General features: G+C 42.8%; 1 protein-coding gene, 1 long non-coding RNA gene and 1 other non-coding gene across 4 annotated transcripts; 2 read left to right on the top strand and 1 right to left on the bottom strand.

Annotated features, from left to right (window-relative positions):
* Window positions 1–313: 313 nt before the first annotated feature.
* On the bottom strand, window positions 314–6,026 carry LOC123726688 (uncharacterized). The gene is made up of 2 exons (XR_006758805.1): window positions 5,741–6,026; window positions 314–1,858 (listed from the first exon to the last, which is right to left on the bottom strand). It is a non-coding gene; the product is annotated as an uncharacterized lncRNA (long non-coding RNA).
* LOC106569387 (oocyte zinc finger protein XlCOF8.4) lies at window positions 397–24,411 on the top strand. 2 transcript variants are annotated; one of them, XM_014140713.2, is made up of 4 exons: window positions 20,138–20,574; window positions 20,674–20,792; window positions 21,919–22,033; window positions 22,242–24,411. In XM_014140713.2, the coding sequence occupies exons 1-4, from the start codon at window positions 20,361–20,363 to the stop codon at window positions 23,348–23,350; spliced, it is 1,557 nt and encodes a 518-aa protein (XP_013996188.2). In that variant the 5' UTR covers window positions 20,138–20,360; the 3' UTR covers window positions 23,351–24,411. The 2 variants fall into 2 exon arrangements, with proteins under 2 accessions (XP_045550207.1, XP_013996188.2); XM_045694251.1 differs by lacking the exons at window positions 20,138–20,574; window positions 20,674–20,792 and adding an exon at window positions 397–531.
* On the top strand, window positions 19,679–19,753 carry trnaa-ugc (transfer RNA alanine (anticodon UGC)). The gene has a single exon. It is a non-coding gene; the product is annotated as a tRNA-Ala (tRNA).
* Window positions 24,412–25,131: the final 720 nt, after the last annotated feature.

Genomic DNA, 25,131 nt, shown 5'->3' with positions numbered 1-25,131 from the left:
TTATCAACTGCTACGGATTGTTTATTGCACATTAGCTTGGAAATTGTCAACTATTCACTTCACACAGAGAATACAAATCTGTAATTTGGGCTGGACATTATGTCCAGCAGCAATTTTCAGGCGCAGTTGGTATCCATTCTGGAGGTATTGGCTAAATAAAGCAGCTCTAACAGAAATAAACAATCGTGTAGATGATAGCTGTGCTGTTATACTTTTGGAAATGGTCCAAAGTCAGCGAGATATTGATGTACTGAAAAGGAAGTGTCAAATGATGGAGAGCGAGCTGAAGAAGACACGAGGACGAGTCAGGAGACAAGGTAGTTGTGTTATTTATGTTAAATTGATTGTATATGCAAAAAGCAAATGTGTGAATAGCCCTAATATTTGACTGAACACAATTATTTTCCCTTTTTTTACCTCATGGCATCAGAGAGATCTTCATATCCAGTCAAGATTGTTTTGAACAAGCAGAGGAGTACCTCACAGTGCAGAGACGAAGAGCTGGCTGTTGAGGAGGACTCTCAACCCCAGGTGTGATACATCACCTTTTACAATTACAGAGACCTGGCTGGCCTCTTGGATCAATTCTGATATTGGATTATCAGTAGAATGTTTTTGCTTTTGTGTGATTCATGAGTATGAAAAGTGTTAGATATATGTTCATATACCCCTTCTGGGTAAACTCCCTCTTTATCTCTGTAACCTGCTTTTCTTCATCGCTAGCAGTTACCAGACCCGGTCTACTAGGTGGTTTCCGCTTAAAGTCCCCAGGGCTGTTACTGAGTTAGGCAAGACTGCCTTCTTTATTGTGCACCAGAGGCATGACATTTTCTACAAAGTATGCTTCAACTAGATGTAGTAGTCTAGTGCCTCTCAATTACTTTAAAACTCTAGTACAAAACTCTGTTCAGGAGGAGTGTAAATGTTTCCTGTAGGCTGGATTGTATTGTATGTTTTAAGTGTTGTAATGTATTGATTGCTGCTGCCTTCTTGGCCAGGTCTCCCTTGCAAAATAGACTGTGTCTCAATGGGATTTTCCTGGTTGAATAAAGGTAATATAAATGCATATATGGTGTGTGTCCAGAGTAATAACCTCAGTCCCTGTTACAGCCTACAGATGTGGAGCAGAGAGTGGAGACTGAACCCATACTGATCAAAGATGAGGAGACAGAGGATGTGTGGAAGACTGATTTTCAGGAAGAGCTCAGGATCACTGGAGAGGGTGGGTGTGACCATAAGGGGCACTGCTCTGTCTGTCTATGGAAGACTGTGTGGGTGTGGTGTCAGTTCTAAAGCAGTCATGTTTTGCAACTGTTAAGGGTCTTTTGTAATGTTTCTTAATGTTTATACCCAAATCTTTAGAATCTGGTTTCAAGCCTGGGAAACCACCATCCTTTGAGCAACAGCACTGTGATGAGGACTTCATCACACAACCCAACATATCTCCTGAACACTCAGTAAAACATTACCCCAATTCTGATCGTCCAGAGGAACCAGGCACACCCCAGCTCGCATCTACAAAGGTGTTCAGAGCAGCACCAGCCAGATGAGGACGAGGACTTCCTAGACCTAGTGATGGTGAAAGAGGAGGAGCTGGATCAGACCACGACCCTGGCAGGTCCTGACCAGTTTGTTATGGATGAGTCTGATGGGCAGCTGTGGACCTCTGTGGATCCAGGCAGAGACACTGACCCTGATGGCCACCCAGATTTCTCCTTTCATTCCGCAGAAGAGTACTCTCAGAATATCTCAATTTTCCCATCTCATAGTGGGCTGCCATCTGTTTCTACTATGACAGATGAAGTAGGGCCATCGCTTCACTCTTCTATATGGAAACCACATGCTAACATGTTCAGTGCTGCAAAACACATGAAAATACATGTCAGGACATTGGCTGATGAGACTAGACAACAGATGCCAGAGGGACAGAGCAGTGAGAGGCTAAACTCAAATAATAAAGGAAATAGTTTAGCTCTACAGCCAAGGTAGCATCAATACAGGGCTTCAGAAGCAACAGTGAGATTGAGTGAGTGTGTGACAGGGTCAAACATGGCCACCACCTCCACCTTCTCTGGATACAGCCTGAGTCACAGTAGTTTTAACATGGTGAAGAGAATGAGGACTCAGTGGAGATCAGGTGGCACCACCGAGAGGCGTTTCAGCTGCACCTTCTGCCAGCTCAAAGAACACCTCCGGAGTCACACCGGAGAGAAACTGTTAACCCATGCGAACAGTTTGGCAGGAGTTTCACCAAGCTGTGCAACCTGGTCAGACATGATCCACAGTGGGGAGAAACCCTACAAGTGCGGGAAATGCTTCCCCCAGCATTCTGGTATGAAGTCACATCAGAAAACTCACATCGGAGAGAGTCCAGTGTCTCAGTACACGATACCCGCATACCCAGGGGATCCACACACAAGTTTGTTGTCTCATACCAGATGGAACATATAGTTCATAAGTGCATAGTTTTTATGTAACACTTTCTATGTGAAAAATACAATACGGAGGTTTTTAGAAATTGACAAGCTTTTTTATTTAACTAACCATCTATCTTCATAGCCCGTGCTGCTAGGTGACCTAAACTGGAACATGCTTAACACCCCAGCCATCCTACAATCTAAGCTTGATGCCCTCAATCTCACACAAATTATCAATGTACCTACCAGGTACCACCCCAAAGCCGTAAACACGGGCACCCTCATAGATATCATCCTAACAAACTTGCCCTCTAAATACACCTCTGCTGTTTTCAACCAAGATCTCAGCGATCACTGCCTGCATCCGTAATGGGTCAGCGGTCAAACAACCTCCACTCATCACTGTCAAACGCTCCCAGAAACACTTCAGCGAGCAGGCCTTTCTAATCGACCTGGCCCGGGTATCCTGGAAGGATATTGACCTCTTCCCTTCAGTAGAGAATGCCTGGTTATTTAAAAAAATAATGCCTTCCTCACCATCTTAAATAAGCATGCCCCATTCAAGAAATTTAGAACCAGGAACAGATATAGCCCTTGGTTCTCTCCAGACCTAACTGCCCTTAACCAACACAAAAACATCCTGTGGCGTTCTGCATTAACATCGAACAGCCCCCATGATATGCAACTTTTCAGGGAAGTTAGAAACCAATATACACAGGCAGTTAGAAAAGCCAAGGCTAGCTTTTTCAAGCAGAAATTTGCTTCCTGCAACACAAACTCAAAAAAGTTATGGGACACTGTAAAGTCCTTGGAGAATAAGAGCACCTCCTCCCAGCTGCCCACTGCACTGAGGATAGGAAACTCTGTCACCACTGATAAATCCACTATAATTGAGAATTTCAATAACCATTTTTCTACGGCTGGCCATGCTTTCCACCTGCTACCCCTACCCCGGTCAACAGCACTGCACCCCCCACAGCAACTCACCCAGGCCTTCACCATTTCTCCTTCTCCCAAATCCAGTCAGCTGATGTTCTGAAAGAGCTGCAAAATCTGGACCCCTACAAATCAGCCGGGCTAGACAATCTGGGCCCTTTCTTTCTAAAATTATCTGCCGAAATTGTTGCAACCCCTATTACTAGCCTGTTCAACCTCTCTTTTGTGTTGTCTGAGATTCCCAAAGATTGGAAAGCAGCTGCGGTCATCCCCCTCTTCAAAGGGGGGGACACTCCTGACCCAAACTGCTACAGACCTATATCTATCCTACCCTGCCTCTCTAAAGTCTTCGAAAGCCAAGCCAACAAACAGATTACCAACCATTTCGAATCCCACCGCACCTTCTCTGCTATGCAATCTGGTTTCAGAACTGGTCATGGGTGCACCTCAGCCACGCTCAAGGTCCTAAACGATATCTTAACCGCCATCGATAAGAAACAATACTGTGCAGCCGTATTCATTGACCTGGCCAAGGCTTTCGACTCTGTCAATCACCACATCCTCATCGGCAGACTCAACAGCCTTGGTTTCTCAAATGATTGCCTCGCCTGGTTCACCAACTACTTCTCTGATAGAGTTCAGTGTGTCAAATTGGAGGGCCTGTTGTCCGGGCCTCTGGCAGTCTCTATGGGGGTGCCACAGGGTTCAATTCTTGGGCCGACTCTTTTCTCTGTATACATCAATGATGATGCTCTTGCTGCTGGTGATTCTCTGATCCACCTCTACGCATCTTTCACTCATGTTGCTAAACATACCCTCGTAAAACTGACCATCCTACCGATCCTTGACTTCGGCGATGTAATTTACAAAATGGCCTCCAATACCCTACTGAATAAATTGGATGCAGTCTATCACAGTGCCATCTGTTTTGTCACCAAAGCCCCATATACTTCCCACCACCGTGACCTGTACGCTCTCGTTGGCTGGCCCTCGCTTCATACTCGTTGCCAATCCCACTGGCTACAGGTCATCTACAAGACCCTGCTAGGCAAAGTTCCCCCTTATCTCAGCTCGCTGGTCACCATAGCAGCACCCACCTGTAGCACGCGCTCCAGCAGGTATATCTCTCTGGTCACCCCCAAAGCCAATTCCTCCTTTGGCCGCCTCTCCTTCCAGTTCTCTGCTGCCAATGACTGGAACGAACTACAAAAATCTCTAAAACTGGAAACACTTATCTCCCTCACTAGCTTTAAGCACCAGCTGTCAGAGCAGCTCACAGATTACTGCACCTGTACATAGCCCATCTATAATTTATCCCAAACAACTACCTCTTCCCCTACTGTATTTATTTTGCTCCTTTGCACCCCATTATTTCTATTTCTACTTTGCACTTTGTTCCACTGAAAATCTACCATTCCAGTGTTTTACTTGCTATATTGTATTTACTTCGCAACCATGACCTTTTTTGCCTTTACCTCCCTTCACTCACCTCATTTGCTCACTTTGTATATAGACTTATTTTTCTACTATATTATTGACTGTATGTTTGTTTTACTCCATGTGTAACTCTGTGTTGTTGTATGTGTCAATCTGCTTTATCTTGGCCAGGTCGCAATTGTAAATGAGAACTTATTCTCAACTTGCCTACCTGGTTAAATAAAGGTGAAATATATATATATATTTTTTAAACTAGGCATGTCAGTTGGGCTGTTGTTTCTGAGATAGTGGATCCAGCGCGCCTGGCACAGATGATCATACCACGCTCAAAGTCGCTTCGGTCACTCGTTTTGGCCATTCTAACATTCAATCAAACAGTAACTTTTATTTTACCTTTATTTAACTAGGCAAGTCAGTTAAGAATAAATTAACTGAATGCCTCCTGTCTGCCTGCTTTATATAACAAGCCACTGTCTTTAGGAGCGATCCATTTTTTGTGAATGCGGTGGTGTACCTTTAAACTGGCCTGTGAGTGTATAATGAAATTAAGTTTACATGAACCTGGTTTATCGACCTTGTTCCCCAGCTGTGTGTCATACAAGTTATCTATTTTCCTTTAGTAAATACCATACCACCGTTTCAGAATGGTTTCATTAGGTTGTGTGGAGAATGGAAATGACAATATCATATATAACCTGAGTTATGAATGGTTGAAGAAAGTGTTTTGTATTTTACCATTGTGCATTTAAATGCATATACAGTGACTCAGACAGTATTCATACCCCTTGACTTACATATTTTGTGTTAGTCTGAATTCAAAATTGATTAAATTGCTATTTCTCACTCTCTTTACCCCATGATGACAAAGTGAAAACATGTTTTTTGAAATGTTAGTTAATTTATGGAAAATTAAATACAGAAATATCTCATTTACATAAGTATTCACACACCTGAGTCACCTTTGGCAACGATTACAGCTGTGAGTCTTTCTGGGTAAGTCCCTAAGAGCTGTACAATATGTGCAGATTATTCTTTAAAAAATTCTTCAAGGTTGTCGAGTTGGTTGTTGATCATTGATCGTAGATTTTCAAGCCAATTTCAGTCGAAATTGTAACTAGGCCACTCAGGAACATTCAATGTCGTCTTCGTAAGCAACTCCGGTGTATATTTGGTCTTGTGTTTTAGGCTGAAAGGTGAACTTGTCTCCTGTGTCTGTTGGAAAGCAGACAGACAGGATTTACTCTAGGATTTTGCCAGTGCTTAGCTCTATTCCAATTTTATCCTAAAAAGGGAACGTTAGGGAACACCTACTCTGAAGTGCGCATGTGCATTAACTCAATACGCTTGTGCGCTCCTAAACAGCACGATTTTTTTACAACGTTTGCAAAAGGTAAAGTCTACAAAACTTAGTCCACTCTGTTGATAACGTTCTATTTTTGTGAACAAAAAACTGTATTGAGATCAAATGTTTAATCGATTGGAAAATTATTTAGAATGTTGGCAAATTTTCTCGTTCTATCTTCTCCCATTGCACGCCAGTTGGCTTCCTCTCCCTACCATATTTGGTAGTGAGTGGAAACGGCAACCGGATGATTCACATTTATACATCTAGTGAAATATCTCTCATCGTTCAATCTGTGATACCGCTGTCTTGCGACCGGTTGGGCTAGAATACGCTTTAGTCACGCAGGCTGACTTGGGAAACCACCGGAAGTTGCTAGTCAAAACAATGGCGTGGACTAGTTTAAAACTGTTCAAATCGAATTTTATTTGTCACGTGCCAAATACAACAAATGCATACTTACAAGCCCTTAACCAACAAAGCAGTTAAAAAAAGAAATTAAGAAGCAACAATAAAATAACTGTAGCGAGGCTATATACAGAGGGTTCCGGTACAGAGTAAATGTGCGGGGTGACCGGTTAGTCGAGGTAATTGAGGTAATATGTACATGTAGGTAGAAGTAAAGTGACTATGCATGGATAATAAACAGAGAGTAGCAGCAGCGTAAAAATGGGGGTGGGGACAATGCAAATAGTACGGGTAGCCATTTGATTAACTGTTCAAGAGTCTTATGGCTTGGTCATAGAAGCTGTTAAGAAGCCTTTTTGACCTAGACTTGGCGCTCTGGTACCACTTGCTGTGCGGTAGCAGAGAGAACAGTCTATGACTAGGGTGGCTGCAGTCTTTGGTAATTCTTTGGGCCTTCCTCTGACACCGCCTGGTATAGAGGTCCTGGATGGCAAGAAGCTTGGCCCCAGTGATGTACTGGGCCGTACGCACTACCCTCTGTAGTGCCTTGCAATCGGAGGCCGAGCAGTTGGCATACCAGGTCGTGATGCAACCAGTCAGGATGCTCTCGATGGTGCAGCTGTAGAATTATTTGAGGATCTGAGGACCCATGCCAAATCTTTTCAGCCTCCTGAGGGGGAATAGGCGTTGTCATGTCAATAGGCGCTCTCAACTTGCTCCACTACAGCCCAGTCGATGATAATGGGGGCGTGTTCGGTCCTCCTTTTTCTGTAGTCCACAATCATCTCCTTTGTCTTGATCACATTGAGGGAGAGTTTGTTATCCTGGCACCTCACTGCCAGGTCTCTTCGTTGTCGGTGATCAGGCCTGTTGTGTTGTTGTCGTGGCAAAATTGATAGTGTTGGAGTCGTGCCTGGCCATGCAGTCATGGGTGAACATGGAGTACAGGAGGGGACTAAGCACGCACCCCTGAAGGGCCCCTGTGTTGAGGATCAGTGTGGCAGATGTGTTGTTACCTACCCTTACCACCTGGGGGCGGCCCATCAGGAAGTCCAGGATCCAGTTGCAGAGGGAGGTGTTTTGTCCCAGAGTCCTTAGCTTAGTGATGAGCTTTGTGGGCATTATGGTGCTGCATTATTGAGCTGTAGTCAATGAACAGCATTCTCACATAGGAGTTCCTTTTGTCCAGGTGGGAAAGGGCAGTGTGGAATGCAATAGAGATTGCATCATCTGTGGATGTGTAGGGGCGGTATGCAAATTGGAGTGAGTCTAGGGTTTCTGGGATAATGGTGTTGATGTGAGCCATGACCAGCCTTTCAAAGCACTTCATGGCTACAGACGTGAGTGCTATGGGTCGGTAGTTATTTAGGCAGGTTACCTTGGTGTTCTTAGGCACAGGGACTATGGTGGTCTGCTTGAAACATGTTGGTATTACAGACTCGGTCAGGGACAGGTTGAAAATATCAGTGAAGACACTTGCCAGTTGGTCAGCGCATGCTCGGAGTACACATCTTGGTAATCCGTCTGGCCCTGCGACCTTGTGAATGTTGCCCTGTTTGAAGGTCTTATATCGGCTACGGAGAGCGTGAGTCGTCCAGAACAACTTATGCTCTCATACATCAACTTATATTGATAAATGGGCAGATGAAAACGACAGACTGCTCAGGGCAGTCCAACTGAAAGGTTACAGTAACTGGATCGAGGGTTACGTTCACGATGTACAAGGTAATCACCAGTCCCTCCTGCAGCAAAGCACCCCACAACATAATGCTGCCACCTGCATGCTTCACGGTTGGGATGGTGTTCTTCGACTTGCAAGTCTCCCCTTTTTCCTCCAAACATAGCGATGGTCATTATGGCCAAACAGTTATATTTTTGTTTCATCAGACCAGAGGACATTGATCCAGAAAGTACGATCTTTGTCCCCATGTGCAGTTGCAAACCGTAGTCTGGCTTTTTTATGGCGGTTTTGGAGTAGTGGCTTCTTCCTTGCTGAGCGGCCTTTCAGGTAATGTCGATATAGGACTCGTTTTACTGTCGATATAGATACTTTTGTACCTGTTTCCTCCAGCATCTTCACAAGTTCCTTTGCTGTTGTTCTGGGATTGATTTGCACTTTTCCCACCAAAGTACGTTCATCTCTAGGAGACAGAACGTCTCCTTCCTGAGCGGTATGATGGCTGCGTGGTCCCATGGTGTTTATACTTGCGTACTATTGTTTATACAGATGAACGTGGTACCTTCTGGCGTTTGGAAATTGCTCCCACGGATGAACCTGACTTGTGGAGGTCTCCAAATTTTCTTTCTTTCTTTTGATTTTCCCATGATGTCAAGAAAAGAGTTACTGAGTTTGAAGGTAGGCTTTGAAATACATCCACAGGTACACCAACAATTGACTCGTGATGTCTAGCCTATCAGAAGCTTCTAAAGCCATTTTCTGGAATTTTCCAAGCTGTTTGAAGGCACAGTCAAGTTTGTGTATGTAAACTTCTGACCCACTGGAATTGTGAAACAGTGAATTATAAGTGAAATAATCTGTCTGTTAACAATTTTTGGAAAAATGACTTGTCATGCACAAAGTAGATGTCCTAACCGACTTGCCAAAACTATAGTTTGTTAACAAGAAATGTATGGAGTGGTTGAAAAACGAGTTTTAATGACTCCAACCTAAGTGTATGTCAACTTCCGACTTCAACTGTATGTACATGCCTTTAAAAACCTAAGAGAAGGACCTCAATGTAAATCAGCTATAATGCATGTAGTGTGCAATAGTTACTTGAAATATATAAATTAAGTTTCATTTTAAGTTCACATGAAACTGGTTTGTCCTTTTGTTCCCCAGCTGTGTGCCAAACAAGTTATTTCCCTTTTCTATCCTTTAATAAATACCATAACACATTTTCAGTATGGTTTCATTAGGTTGTGTGGATGAGAATGGAGATAGCAATATTTGATCATATATAAACAATGAATTTGTATGAATGGTTAAACTGACCCACTAGAATTGTGATACAGTGAAATATAAATTAAATAATCTGTCTGTAAACAATTGGTGGAAAAATTACTTGTGTCATGCAAAGTAGATGTCCTAACCGACATGCCAAAACTATAGTTTGTTAACAAGAAATTTGTGGAGTGGTTGAAAAACACGTTTTAATGACTCCAACCTAAGTGTATGTAAACTTCCGACTTTAACTGTACATATTCTTATTCCATCCCTTTTAGATGTTTGTATTAGGTAATTGTTGTGGAATTTTTAGATTACTTATTTGATATTACTGCACTGTCCGAACTATAAGCTCAAGCATTTCGCTACACTCGCATTAACATCTGCTAACCATGTGTATGTGAGCAATAACATTTGATTTGAACGCTCAGGCCGAGAAGTAGGGTTGATTTGAGCGTTCTGACCTTACAACGGCAGTCAAGCACCCAAGCTAACGTTGGTTAGCTTGCTAGCTACTTCCATTCACAACTGAGACCACTCTGACCATTTTACTAGCCCTAGCAGAGCTGGTTAGGCTGTTTTCATGTTATCCACAGCGTTGGTGACTGTAATTGTCCTGCTGGCAACAGTTTAATTATGCTTTTTTTGCCGATGTTTACTGACACTGACCATATTCAACGGGTGTTGAGTGCTCGTAAATTCATTATTCTGTGCTCTGGTACACTCAGACTAGAGTGCCCTGAAATCGGAGTAGATAGCCAGAGCTAATTTATGAAAGCACCCGAATGTCCATTGAGAACGCACGACTATACCATTTAGCTAAGCTAAGAATGACGAGAATAGTCAAGTCAATAAACGTTGGGTCGTTAGATAGCCTATAGTTAACATACTGGCAAGTTTGAGGTATAACTACTAACGTTAGGTAGCTAGCTAATATACCAGTACATACTGCTGTAATGATATGCTATGTGGTTCGTAAGGACAGCGTAGCTAACAAATTGTCAGCCAACATAACGTGTAAGGTAACTTATTTGAAAAGTCATTACTTTATTACATTGCTCAACATTTTCTTAACATTTGTTATAATTAGTTAAAGCAATGAATTTGTATCCGCTCTCGTTGTAGTTCGGCTAAATATTTACCAACATTATTATTTTCTTATTCGGTGGGGTTTATCGGCGGTTGGCATCCAACGTTATGGTGCATTACCGCCACCTACTGTACTGGAGTGTGGTCCAGAGACAGGGAGAAACTAAATCCTACCTGCCAGCCTCGTTGCTCTTAAAAAATATAAAATATTTGAGACTATATCTAATGACGTTATACTCAATATACTCTTTAGACTAATTTCCTGTATCCCCTTCTCCCTCATACTAGATCTCATCCTCTCTCTTTCCCTCCAATAATGTCCACACTGTATCAATACATGCTCCACGGTCTCTGTTTCTTGGCAATGCTCACATTTTCCTGTTGGATGCTTTCCTATCACATGTAAGGTTTTATTCAACAGGCTGTGTCCCACCCTTAATCTTGTAAATATAGCCTCCTCTCTTCTGTCCCTTCCTGCCATTCTCCCCTCCCCAACTTTCCTCTGTACTAGAAATAAATGCCTGCCCTTATTATCTCTTCCACTGCTCCTGCCATTTCTCCACCATCACTGTCCATATCATGCTTTTTGCCTCTGCCTTGCTCATTGAAACTACCACAACATCCCCACTACTTAGTGCTTGTTTAGCCAGTACATCAACTGCCTTGTTCCCCTCCACTCCCACATGAGCTGGGACCCATGTACATATTATCTGTATACACATTTGTTTACTCCTGCCATGAGTTTGTAGCACCTCATAAAGCAGGTATTGTCTGCTACGTGATATAAAGGACTGGCGACTCCTTAGCACTGCACATGAATCAGAGCAAATAACTACTCTTTCTGGCTTAACTTCCTCCACCCACTGCAAGGCCAACAGTATGGCCATCATCTCTGCCATACAGTCAGATGATCTGTAATACGTTTCCTGACTCTCACCCCACATTCCTGCACTACAAATGCTGACCCAGTACGTCCTGTCCTTGGATCTTTTGAACCATCAGTGTAAATGGCCACACAATTCTGATACACAGTATCCAGACGTCTCTTAAACAAATCAGATGGATCAACACCCTCCCTATCTTTCCTTAGTCTCTCCAATACTTCTAGATCTACTGCTGGAGGTGGGAGTAGCCATGGTGGATTTACAGGGATTGCTACCGTTGGACTAAACTATCATATACTGTACTCTGACCAACTTCTGCCTACACCACTGCTGGCTTGCTTCTGAAGCTAAGCAGGGTTGGTCCTGGTCAGTCCCTGGATGGGAGACCAGATGCTGCTGGAAGTGGTGTTGGAGGGCCAGTAGTAGGCACTCTTTCCTCTGGTCTAAAAAATATCCCAATGCCCCAGGGCAGTGATTGGGGACACTGCCCTGTGTAGGGTGCCGTCTTTCGGATGGGATGTTAAACGGGTGTCCTGACCTCTCTGAGGTCATTAAAGAGCCCATGGCACTTATTGTAAGAGTAGGGGTGTTAACCCTGGTGTCCTGGCTAAATTCCCAATCTGGCCCCTCAAACCATCACGGTCACCTAATAATCCCCAGTTTACAATTGGCTCATTCATCCCCCTCCTCCCCCTGTAACTATTCCCCAGTCTTCCCTGTGGATCAGTTGGTAAAGCATGGTGTGTGCAACACCAGGGTTGTGGGTTCGATTCCCACGGGGGGCCAGTACAAAAAAAATGCATGAAATGAAATGTATGCATTCACTACTGTAAGTCGCTCTGGATAAGAGCTTCTGCTAAATGACTAAAATGTAATGTAAAAATATTGCTGTAAATGAGAACGTGTTCTCAGTCAACTTACCTGGTAAAATATCGGAAAAATAAAAACAGAAGTTTCCTCTAGAATGCAGCGCTCCACCATATGCTCCACCCCCTCCCTACTGTGGAGATAAATTTGAAGGAATCTATCCATTACTCCTGAATGAGCTACTGGCTCCAGGTGTTTGTCCTCTAGACTCTGAGAGAGACAAAGTCCCAAGCCAAGGAGGGCAGTCGGAAGTTACCAGGAAGGCTGTCTTCAGGAGAGGCTTAACCCTTCTGAGTATGTAGACGCAGGGACCTGTTCCCATGTCAGACCAAGGCGATGATTCTTCTCCACCACCAGGTAGAATGTATCAAGAACTTGGAGAAATATGGAATGATGCCAAGACACAATCAACACCTATTGCACTGCCAGAAGATGTCACAACCATCATAATAGATTAGAGTACACCCAGACCCTTATTGCTATCCTCAATCTCCTGAGGATTGCTTGCAATCTAATGCACCTTTTATGGATGATTCTTATAATCACTATGCTTGAGCTACATTGCTTTTGTTGAGGCCTTGTGGCCTCAAAGGGGGGAATGAAGGGGTTAAACCAATGCCTCATACCTTTTAAAGGGTTAATAAATTGTGTTATGATAAACTGTAAGGTCTCCTCTTTAGGAGACCTCTGTGTGTGTGTGTGTTAACATCTGTTTTGAGTGTTGTGCCCTTCAGACACCATCAGAAAGCGGAAACTGCCTACGTTCATACTCCTCCTGTCTGGGCCCCACCTGGCTATCTGACATTCTGAGAATACGACTGGTTTTCTGAGAACATAAGGCTGCCGCAGGCCTGACAGGTGGCTGTTTTCATCAGAAGATGCTTGGACTCATTCACCTTGTTATGACCCTATACTTGTGATTAAAGGTCAAGTTTCGGTCAAACCCACTTCTGAGCTTTTAATTGCTGACAAGATGGTTGCTGCTGTCAGGGGGAGGTTAGATTTATTAAAATGTTGTTGCCAGGGAAACTTACGCAAGGAGGACTGGGAGAGGCTATATGAGTTACAGGATGTCTTAGACACCTTGCAGAACCTGGGGAGAGCTATCATATACTGTACTCTGTACCAACTTCTACTGACAATTGTATTACTAAAGGAGAATTTTAATACTTAAACAAAGAGTCTGTGTTTCCTTTCCATTACTAATGTAAACTCAGCAAAAAAAGAAACGTCCCTTTTTCCGGACCCTGTCTTTCAAAGATAATTCATAAAATTCAAATCTGGTGCAGTCCATGAGGAGGAGATGCACTGCAGTACTTAATGCAGCTGGTGGCCACACCAGATACTGACTGTTACTTTTGATTTTGACCCCCTCTTTGTTTAGGGACACATTATTTAATTTCTTTTAGTCACATGTCTGTGGAACTTGTTCAGTTTATGTCTCAGTTGTTGAATCTTGTTATGTTCATACAAATATTTACACGTTTGCTGAAAATAAACGCAGTTGACAGTGAGAAGACGTTTATTTTTTTGCTGAGTTTATGTTTGATAATTATATAGACCTGATCATCTGTTGAAGAAATTGACCAACATATTCAATGCATCATTTACATCCACCCTCCTATCCAGCACTCCAGGATGCTCCTCTCTCGTTCTCTCTCTCGCTTCAGTTGCTGCTCTCACTAAAGCTGCTCTCACCCAGTTATTCATACTATCCACTTCCCCTCTCAAATCCACCCAAGTCATCACCCACTCACTTAACTCCTGAAACTGATCCAACTTTGCCCTTTCAAAACCCACCTGCTACTCCATCCACTGACACCTCCTCCCTTTGGCCTACTGTGCATACTATGGGGTAATGTTCACTCCTTACTTCTATTCTGGCCCTTCACCCTCTCCAACTCTTCTAGGTCCAATACCTGGCACAGATTATAGTAGTTCACTACCACTATCATCCCTCCTCTCAACCATACCTCCACATATTCCTGTTCAATACCTTTGCCTAGCATCCTGTAGGGAAGTCCCCCCCACACACACACCTCTGTCCCTATGAACCACTACGTATCCCTGTATTATAAACTCCACATTCGGTTTGAGCCATGTTTCCTGCACACAAATCACATCAGGTTTAGCTGGCATATCCACCATGAACTTCTTGAACTCCTGCCCATTAGCCAACAGGCTTCGAGCATTCCATTGTAGTACTACCACCATAACTAAGATCCAGTAATACATGACTCCACCCTCGGCTGATTGAGGTCATCTTGAACCTCTTCCCATGTCAACCCTGTCATACTCAGATGTCTCCCAGCAGCTTCCACTAGTAGCTTAATCTTTTAGACTTTACTTCAGCAGTGCGAGTGATAACTCCTGCTATGAACGTCACCAACTTTTTCTTATCTATGTATACCATATCGCCACCCACCTGCCCCGTAATCCCCGATCTAGATGCTCCTACCCATCTCTCTCTTGAACCTGTATCTCTCTGGACCTAGACCACCCTCACTGCCTCAGCATAAGACACTCTTCTCTCCACTCACACTTGTTGCACCTCCACTGCCAGCTTCATAGCCTCACAACCACTATATGCCACATTATGAGCACCCCCACAGCTGCAACTCTTTGGTTTTACACCATCCCCACATTTCCCATACTCATGCTCCCCTCCACACCTGGCACATCTCTTTTTCTCTTTACATGCTGTTGCCACATGCCCAAACCTCTGGCATTTATAACATCTTAAAGGCTTCGGTACATATGCCCTCACATAATAACTCATATACCCAATGGTTACTTTATTTGGAAGTACCTGGTCCTTGAAGTGTAACAGAATATACGGGCTATCTGCCCTAACTTCACCCCTTGTTGCTTGCAATCTATGAACATTTACTAGAACGCCTCCTCTGAAATTGTCCCTTACCTACTGAATGCTAATACTCACAGGCACTCCTGTTATCACCCCTTTAATCCACTGCTTCCCTGCTTGATCATTCCATCTGCACGACACCACCTAACAGACTGACCACACAGCTTGCATCACATGCGCTGCAAAATAAATTTTGAAATCTATGTTATTCAATTATTGCACCCATACTGCTCGCGCGCGCCAACGAGCATCTGCGTTGCCAAGGGCTAAAATAGAAATCAGTTCTATTTCTGACGCAGATCGCGCTGCAAGTCCTGCCTCTCCCATCTCCACATTGGTTTATAGAAGCAGGTACCCACGTGCCATCTCCTTATTGGTTATACCCACGTGGGTGACTGAAAGACGATCGAGGTCAGTGGTGGTAATGCACCTAATTTATGAAAGTTGCCAATCGCAATATAAAGTCAAGAGAAGAAAAAGACTGGAAGGAAGAGAGATGACTAGAAACGATTCGGTTGACAGTTTTATGTGTGGATTAATTGGCGGAGTAGAGGACCTTGTGCATTTCAGGTAAAATACCAACTCACTGTTTATATCCCAGTACAAATTAGCAAGCAACAGCAAGCTAGCTAAATAGGACAAATTAGCTAGCAAGTTTTTTTATTTATGTAAGGTAAGGTAAGAAAATGTGTTTTTTTGTTTGTAAATTTACATTTGTGAATATGAAATTTGGCCAAAAGAATAATGAAATGAATTACATACAAATATTTCAGCTTACTTCCATCGTAGGTAAAGAATCCAAGCAGTATATCTCTCCACAATAGTGTAAGTGTCACGCTCGTCAAAAGGAGTAGACCAAGGCGCAGCGTACCTAGAGTTCCACATGTTTAATAAATATGAAACTCACCAAAAACAATACAGAAGAAAACGAAACGTAACGTTCTGGGCTGCTCACAGGCAGCTACACAAAAACAAGATCCCTACAGGCTCCGGGCCATGGATTATCACTAGAGGCTTCGTGCCATGGATCATCCCTACAGGCTCCGGGCCATGGATCATCACTAGAGGCTTCGTGCCATGGATCATCCCTACAGGCTCCGGGCCATGGATCATCACTAGAGGCTTCGTGCCATGGATCATCACTAGAGGCTTCGGACCACAGATCATCACTGGAGGCTTCCTACGTAGAGCTGGAACCGGTCTCACCAGACTGAGGAGACGCACAGGAGACTGGGTGCGCAAAGCAGGCACAGGGTATACTGGGCCGTGGAGGCGCACTGGAGGTCTGGAGCTTAGGGCTGGCACACCCCGTCCTGGCTGGATGGTTATTTTAGCCCAGCAAGGGCGGAGCACTAGCACAGGACGAACTGGGCTGTGCTGGTGAACGGGGGGTACCGTGCGTAGAGCTGGCGCAGGATAACCTGGGCCGAAGAGACGCACTGGAGACCAGGAACGCTGAGCCGGCACACTTCTTCCTGGCTGACGGCCAACTCTAGCATGACAACAGTGAGGAGCTTGCACCGAGCGCAGCGGGCTGTGAGTGCGCACTGGCGACACAGTGCGCATCACCGCATAACACGGTGCTTGCTCGGTCACTCGCTCCCCACGGGGAGTTGGCTCAGGTCTCAACCCTGACTTCGCCAATTTCCCCGTGTGCCCCCCAAAAAAATGTTTGGGGCGCTGCCTCTCGGGCTTCCGTTGTTGGGCTAGCTCCTCATAGCATCGCCGTTCCACTTGCGCCGTCTCCACCTGCTTCCATGGCAGGGTCTTGTCCCCTGCCATTACCTCCTCCCAGGTCCAGGACGTCCTCCACTCTCTCTTCTCCCTAGCCCAGGATCCCTGCTCCTCCTGGGCACGCTGCTTGGTCCTTTGGTGGTGGGATCTTCTGTCACGCTCGTCAAAAGGAGTAGACCAAGGCGCAGCGTACTTAGAGTTCCACATGTTTAATAAATATGAAACTCACCAAAATAATAATAAAGCAACACCTGAGGGAATGGCATCTAAAACAATTGCAAAATCTTTAGGTGTTACAGGGACCTTGTAAAGTGATAAGAATTCCTTATAACTGAGTAAAAGACCCTCTGCATTTACCAGTTGGCTCACCAATAGGATATTATTTACCAGTTGGCTCACCAATAGGATATTATTTACCAGTTGGCTCACCAATAGGATATTATTTACCAGTTGGCTCACCAATAGGATATTATTTACCAGTTGGCTCACCAATAGGATATTATTTACCAGTTGGCTCACCAATAGGATATTATTTACCAGTTGGCTCACCAATAGGATATTATTTACCAGTTGGCTCACCAATAGGATATTATTTACCAGTTGGCTCACCAATAGGATATTATTTCGGGAACCAATATTCTAAAAACAAAGAAGTATTTTTATAACATATATATCCCAATTATTCCATATATAATATCTGTGTGGAGAAAAATTATGCTTATAAATTAAGGACCATGACAAAATAACCTGCCGAAGAAAAGCAGAACGTTTCACTGGAACTTTGTCAATATTATAATTGCAAACCAACATGAAGTTAAATCCACCAAAAGTAGAGAAGACATGATGAGGAATAAAATTCTTCTTAGGAATTGTTTTATCCAATTGATCTTAAAAGTATTATTTAAGGTAGTAAAGTCCAGAAAATTCAGCCCACCATTCTCATAAGTGTTCATTACAACAGTTTTCCTAATGTAATGGGTATGGTTTCTCCACAGAAAGTTGAAAAGCATCTGGTCTATCTCCTTGCTTATTTTACTGTCGAGATATAAAGATAGAGCGTCATATGTTAGTCTGGAGATTCCTAATAACCAAGGCTGAAGGTCTCTTCCTTTTAAAGATAAGTCCCTCTGTAGCCATTTATTTAGTTTCTTCTGGGTGTTTTTAATAAGAGGGTTAACATTTAGTAAGCCTCCTTTGTAATGGTTATGCCAAAATATGTAAGTTCTTCTTTCACTGGAATACCATAATATGAAGGTGTCACACAAGTTTTGACAGCCATGAGTTCACATTTATTAATGTTAAGATATAGACCAGACGCTTTGGAAAAGGTTTGTATCACATTGATCGATATGGGAATTTGGTTAGCATCTTTCAGGATAAGTGTAGTATTGTCAGCCAGCTGGCTTATAATAATTTCTTTACCAGCTATGGAAATACCTTGTACAGGACTATTATTTAAAGAATTTAAAAGAAGTTGGGTGATTAATAAAAACAGGTACAGAGAGATAGGACGACCTTGCCTAATCCCTCTCTTTAACTCAAATCTAGGTGAGGTGCCATATTTCAATTTGATAGAGCTGTTACCATTTGTATAGAGAATCTTAATAGCCTTACAGAAAAAATCCCCAAAGCCAAGTCTCTCAAGGGAGTGGAAGAGAAACTGATGCTCTACTGTGTCAAATGCTTTATAAAAATCTAAAAATAATATGAAGCTATCCTCGGTTATTAGGTCTGAGTAGTCAAGTATGTCTAATACTAGTCTGACATCGTTAGAAATATGTTCCTCATAAAGCCCCACTGTGTTTCATCAATGATTGCATCCAGGACTTCTTTAATTCTTTTTGCAAGTAATAAAGCTAATATCTTCTAGTCATTATTAAGAAGACAAATTGGACGCCAGTTATCGACGAGCAGCACTTCTTTTTTAGGCTTAGGTATCAGTGTTATTAACCCCTGACTTATTGTAGGAGGGAGAACATTGTTTTTAATACTCTCTAAAAAGACTTCAAATAGGAAGGGAGCTACTTGTTCAGAAAATAATTTGTAAAATTCTGATGTAATGCCCCAAACAATCGGAAAGGGGATTCATCAGAGAAAATGACTCTACCCCAGTCCTCAGCAGTCCAGTCCCTGTACCTTTTGCAGAATATCAGTCTGTCCCTGATGTTTTTCCTGGAGAGAAGTGGCTTCTTTGCTGCCCTTCTTGACACCAGGCCATCCTCCAAAAGTCTTCGCCTCACTGTGCGTGCAGATGCACTCACACCTGCCTGCTGCCATTCCTGAGCAAGCTCTGTACTGGTGGTGCCCCGATTCCGCAGCTGAATCAACTTTAGGAGACGGTCCTGGCTCTTGCTGGACTTTCTTGGGCACCCTGAAGCCTTCTTCACAACAATTGAACCGCTCTCCTTGAAGTTCTTGATGATCCAATTAATGGTTGATTTAGGTGCAATCTTACTGGCAGCAATATCCTTGCCTGTGAAGCCCTTTTTGTGCAAAGCAATGATGACGGCACGTGTTTCCTTGCAGGTAACCATGACTGACAGAGGAAGAACAATGATTCCAAGCACCACCCTCCTTTTGAAGCTTCCAGTCTGTTATTCGAACTCAATCAGCATGACAGAGTGATTTCCAGCCTTGTCCTCATCAACACTCAACCTGTATTAACGAGAGAATCACTGACATGATGTCAGCTGGTCCTTTTGGGGCTGAAATGCAGTGGAAATGTTTTTTGGGGATTCAGTTCATTTGCATGCTTCCCTGTAGCTCAGTTGGTAGAGCATGGTGTTTGCAACGCCAAGGTTGTGGGTTCGATTCCCACGGGGGGCCTGCACAGAATTTTTTTAATGAAATGTATGCATTCACTACTGTAAGTCACTCTGGATAAGAGCGTCTGCTAAATGACTAAAATGTAAAATGTAAATGTAAAATGCATGGCAAAGAGGGACTTTGCAATTCATCTGATCACTCTTCATAACATTATGGAGTATATGCACATTGCCATCATACAAACTCAGGCAGCAGGCTTTGTGAACATTTATATTTGTGTCATTCTCAAAACTTTTGTCCACGACTGTAGTATTTCCCACCTCAGCCTCGTTTTCGTTTCAAAATGGCGCCTGTGTGACTAAAGCGTAAAAAAAGAAGAAATTGCCTTGCCAGCGCTAAATTCTACCAATTTTGAAGGGTTGTTGCAGTCTCATATTTACGGTAATAAATATTTACGTCACGAGTTGAACGGAAGTGTGATTACGCACCCATCTCTTACTTGAAACATTTTTGGCCTTAATCGATCTCTTACATATGCCAAATTTGGCCAATATCAACATTTGCCATAGTGTAAGAATTTTGTATTAATTTATTATTTATTGCACATTGGCTAGTTACATAATTGTAACATATTTACTTAATAACAGAGAATACTGGGCTGGACAAGATGGCCAGCTGCAATTTTCAGGCGCAGTTGGTATCCGTTATGGAGGTATTGGCTAAAGCAGCTGTAGCAGAAATAAACAAACGTGTAGATGATAGCTGTGCTGTTATACGTTTGGAAATGACCCAAAGCCAGCGAGATATTGATGTACTGAAAAGGAAGTGGCAAATGATGGAGAGCGAGTTGAAGAAGACACGAGGACGAGTCAGAAGAAAAGGTATATAGATGTGTTCTTATTCATGGTCATTTGATTGCATCATGGAGCAACTGAAGAAAAACACGAGTGAATATTTGACTGAATAGAATTGTTTTCCAGTTTTTTACCCCGTGGCATCAGAGAGATCTTCATATCCAGTCAAGATTGTTTTGAACAAGCAGAGTAACTCACAGTGGAGAGACGAAGAGCTGGCTGTTGAAGAGGACTCTCAACCCCAGGTGTGATACATCACATTTTACAATTACAGAAATCCAGGGGCCTCGTAACTGTTGCATTCATTTAACACTATCTGCGTGTGCCATTACTGACAAGACTGCGCATATACAAACATATATAAATTCATAAACTTGGCGCACACGATATTTCCAGGTATACATCAGACCCGTCGTGAAACAGTGCGTGTGTGATCGAGCATTATAAACTGATTGTTTGAAAGCCGTGGTATATTCAATAGGCCCAATTAAATGAGAGATGCCGTGGTAATTTGTTTTAGGATACTTCATGAATATGAACCCAAAATGGGCAGAAAAGGTGAGGGATTTATTCTGGCAAGGTTATGAAAATATCTATTATGTTTACAAATTAAATATTGTCTACTGGAGAAATGTTGAATTACAGTTTTTCAGACAGTACAGAAGTAGTCTACAATCGTTTGTTCTATTGTTAAACTGTGCTCTGGATCAGATGGCATAGAGCAAAATACTTGAAATAGCTTATCTATTTACTACTGTGAAGTGGGCCAATTAAATGAGAGACGGAGAATGGTATCTAACTTGTTGTAGGCCTGTAGGCTACCTGATGAGTATGAAACCATCACAGAAAAGGTGATGAATTTAATCTGCAATGATCATGGAAATTAAATAAATAATAGCCTAGGCAAATGCCTATTTCTAATTATTTTATAATACGAAGATAAACGAAATTGATGTTCTCTTCTCACTAACGGCAAACGATTGTATCTTGTTATTAACCTGTTATTTGTTATGAACAAACATAACCATCTTAACCCGCGTTTGCAAGAAATACTAGGCTACTTGCCTGCTTGCAATGCAATGCTTCAACCACATAGAAACTGCATTGGCATGGTCTAACTTTTGCGGGAAGGTGAGCACATTCTCTGGCCAAGTTAGGTTTTTATAAATGCCAACTTTTGTGTGAAAACTGGCCACACATGTTTTGGGGTATATATTGTACGTACGCACGGTTTTAAATGAGGCCCCTGACCTCTAGGATCAATTCTGTTATTGGAATATCAGGAGAATTTACTGCTTTTGTGTGAATTATGAGTATGAAAAGCGTTCGAAATGGTGTGTCCAGAGTAATAACCTCAGTCCCCTGTTACAGCCTACAGATGTGGAGCAGAGAGTGGAGACTGAACCCATACTGATCAAAGATGAGGAGACAGCAGAGGATGTGTGGAAGACTGACCCTCAGGAAGAGCTCAGGATCACTGGAGAGGGTGGGTGTGACCATAAGGGGCACTGCTCTGTCTGTCTATGGAAGACTGTGTGGGTATGGTGGTATGCACGTTCCAAATTGCTACATTGGTGTTTTATGTTCTGGGATATGTAGCGCACGGACACACAGTCAGTTCTAAAGCAGTCATGTTTTGCAACTGTTAAGGGTCTTTTGTTACGTTTATTTTATGTTTATCCCCAAATCTTTAGAATCTGGTTCCAAGCCTGGGAAACCACCATCCTTTGAGCAACAGCACTGTGATGAGGACTTCATCACACAACCCAATATATCTCCCAGAGACTCAGTGGAACATTACCCCAATTCTGATCGTCCAGAGGAACCAGGCACACCCCAGCTCACATCTACAGAGGTGTTCAGCGCAGAGCAGCACCGGCCAGATGAGGACTCACTAGACCTAGTGATGGTGAAAGAGGAGGAGCTGGATCAGACCACGACCCTGGCAGGTCCTGACCAGTTTGTCATGGATGAGTCTGATGGGCAGCTGTGGACCTCTGTGGATCCAGGCAGAGACACTGACCCTGATGTCCACCCAGATTTCTCCTTTCATTCCGCAGAAGAGTACTCTCAGAATATCTCAATTTACCCATCTCATAGTGGGCTGCCATCTGTTCCTACTATGACAGATGATGTAGGGCCATCGCTTCACTCTTCTATAGGAAAACCACATGCTAACATGTTCAGTGCAGCAGCACACAGGAAAAGACATGTCAGGACATTGGCTAATGAGACTAGACAACAGATGCCAGAGGGACAGAGTAGCGAAAGGCTGAACTCAAATAATGCTGGAAATAGTTTAGCTCTACAGCCAAGGCAGCATCAATACAGGGCTTCAGAAGCAACAGTGAGATTGAGTGAGTGCACGACAGGGTCAAACATGGCCACCACCTCCACCTTCTCTGGATACAGCCTGAGTCACAGTAGTTTTAACATGGTGAAGAGAATGAGGACTCAGTGGAGATCAGGCGGCACCACCGAGAGGCGTTTCAGCTGCACCTTCTGTGGGAAGAGCTTCCAGCGTTTCTGCCAGCTCAAAGTACACCTCCGGAGTCACACCGGAGAGAAACCGTACACCTGCGAACAGTGTGGCAGGAGTTTCACCCAGCAGTGCAACTTGATCAGACATGCTGTAGTCCACAGCGGGGAGAAGCCCTTCGAGTGTAAACAGTGTGGGAAATGCTTCACTCAGCGCTCCAGCATGAAGTCACATCAGAAAACTCACATAGGAGAGAGTCCAGTATCTCAATACGTGGCACCTGCATACCCTGGGGATCCACACACAAGTTTAAAGCGCAACTGAAGGCAATAAACATCTTCTGATATAAAAAGGCCTATGTAGCACCGATGAGTCAGAAACATTTATTCTATTGTCAAAATTGTAAATAGAATAATTGTGTTCATAAATTCAGTCTCATCCAAAACTGAGTTTTGTAAGTAAGTTTGACAACTTACTTTAGGGTTGGGTTTTGATTTTAACAATGCTCACTTGCCCATTAACACCGGATACACAGCTGTGGTGATTGCGCTCTATCCAATCCACCGTAGAACACACAGCTGTTGAGACACACCTGCCCATCTCACTTTGTTTGCATTTTGTTTAACTTGAGAAATACAGCGCCAAACATCTTAACTATATGTAAAATTACGCAACTAAAATCTCCTCTGCAAAAACGTCCAAGTTGGACTTCTTGAGTTATCTTAGATTCATAATACTGGCATCGTTCCTATGGTGTCTCATGGGGGACAAACATTATTAACTGCCACATCGAACCACACCTTCAAGTCTGAAATCTGTTTTTTCTTAAAGAGCAACAGAGAAATGTGGAATTAGTGTGTTCAGTCGCTCTTTAATGTTGTCTCAAACCAGGTGAAACAAATAGTTAATAATTGCATAGTTTTCCAGTAACACTTTCTATGTAAAAATGTGTTACAGAAGGTATTTTGAGACATTATGACAAGCTTTTCCTCTAAATTGATTTGATTTTTCATGTTTGACTGTTGACGGCTCCTCACTTTCATTTCAACAACCTATTTTCAACTGGTAATGTATATTTGTATCATAAAATCATAAAAACCATGCTATATTCAATAACATATATTTAATGAAAGAGTCAATTTGCCAAAATAAAAAGTTTTAGCTTCACTGTCTGAATAAGTAGTAGGGGAGTGTTTATGTATGTGCCTTAAAAACCCTAAGTAAAGAACCTCAATGTAAATCAGCTATAATGCATCAATAGTTACTTGAAATATATCATGAAATTAAGTTTACATGAAAGTAGATTATGGTCTTTGTTTGCCAGCTGTGTTTCAAACAAGTTCTATACTTTTTTCTATACTTTAATAAATACCATACCACATTTTCAGAATGGTTTCATTAGGTTGTGTCGATGAGAATGGAGATTACAATATCAAAGCTGCACACACGTACAGTTTTATCAATTGTGGCCACCTCGCTGTTTTCCATTTTGTCCCGCGGAGTCTTCACAAACTGAAGAGGAAGTGGCCCATTAAGAATATGGAACCTCCCCTTCAAGATGCCGATCACCCGCTTTATAACAAAATGCACATTCATATTTTCATAATATTATTTTGGTTCATGAAGTATGTCATAGCCTTTCAACATAGTTTTGTCTTTCGGAACCATGACAGCCAACCTGTTCATCCTATAACATCCTGACTCTTCTCCACTCTGCTGTTCTCAGGTGCGTTCTGCACGATGCAACGTTTTAAAACATTTGGTGTGGCTGCATTCAGTCATTATGGTCCGGACCTTTGGAACCAACCTGGTCTAAGAGCATTTCGTATTATTCTGCGGGTAAATCTGAGACACTCCATTTGGTATGATATGTTACATTTTGTATGGTATGTATTCATTTGTAGATGTCCATCACCCATTTCATATGATATGTTTCGAATTACAATTCAAATAATATCTGACGAATCTGCAAAATGTACAATATGTTATGAATTTTCAAAACGTATGATATGTTACGAATTCTAGCTAGTTGGCTAACGTTAGCTAGCTGGCCAACATTAGCTAGGCTATGGGTTAGGGTTAAGTTAAAGGGTTAGGGGAAGGGT

The sequence above is a fragment of the Salmo salar genome, chromosome ssa14 (genome assembly GCF_905237065.1).
Source record: "Salmo salar chromosome ssa14, Ssal_v3.1, whole genome shotgun sequence".
NCBI classification, from domain to species: Eukaryota; Metazoa; Chordata; class Actinopteri; order Salmoniformes; family Salmonidae; genus Salmo; species Salmo salar.
Note: the sequence above shows the minus strand (reverse complement) of the source record. Positions and strands in the feature narration are given on the sequence as shown.

What these genes read in the sequence shown, in the direction of transcription:
- LOC106569387 (XM_014140713.2), top strand. Translation starts at nt 20,361, where the DNA reads ATGGCCAGCTGCAATTTTCAGGCGCAGTTGGTATCCGTTATGGAGGTA. An exon ending in AGGACGAGTCAGAAGAAAAG is followed by an intron (nt 20,575 to 20,673) that starts GTATATAGATGT and finishes ATTGTTTTCCAG; the next exon opens with TTTTTTACCCCGTGGCATCA. An exon ending in GCTCAGGATCACTGGAGAGG is followed by an intron (nt 22,034 to 22,241) that starts GTGGGTGTGACC and finishes CCAAATCTTTAG; the next exon opens with AATCTGGTTCCAAGCCTGGG.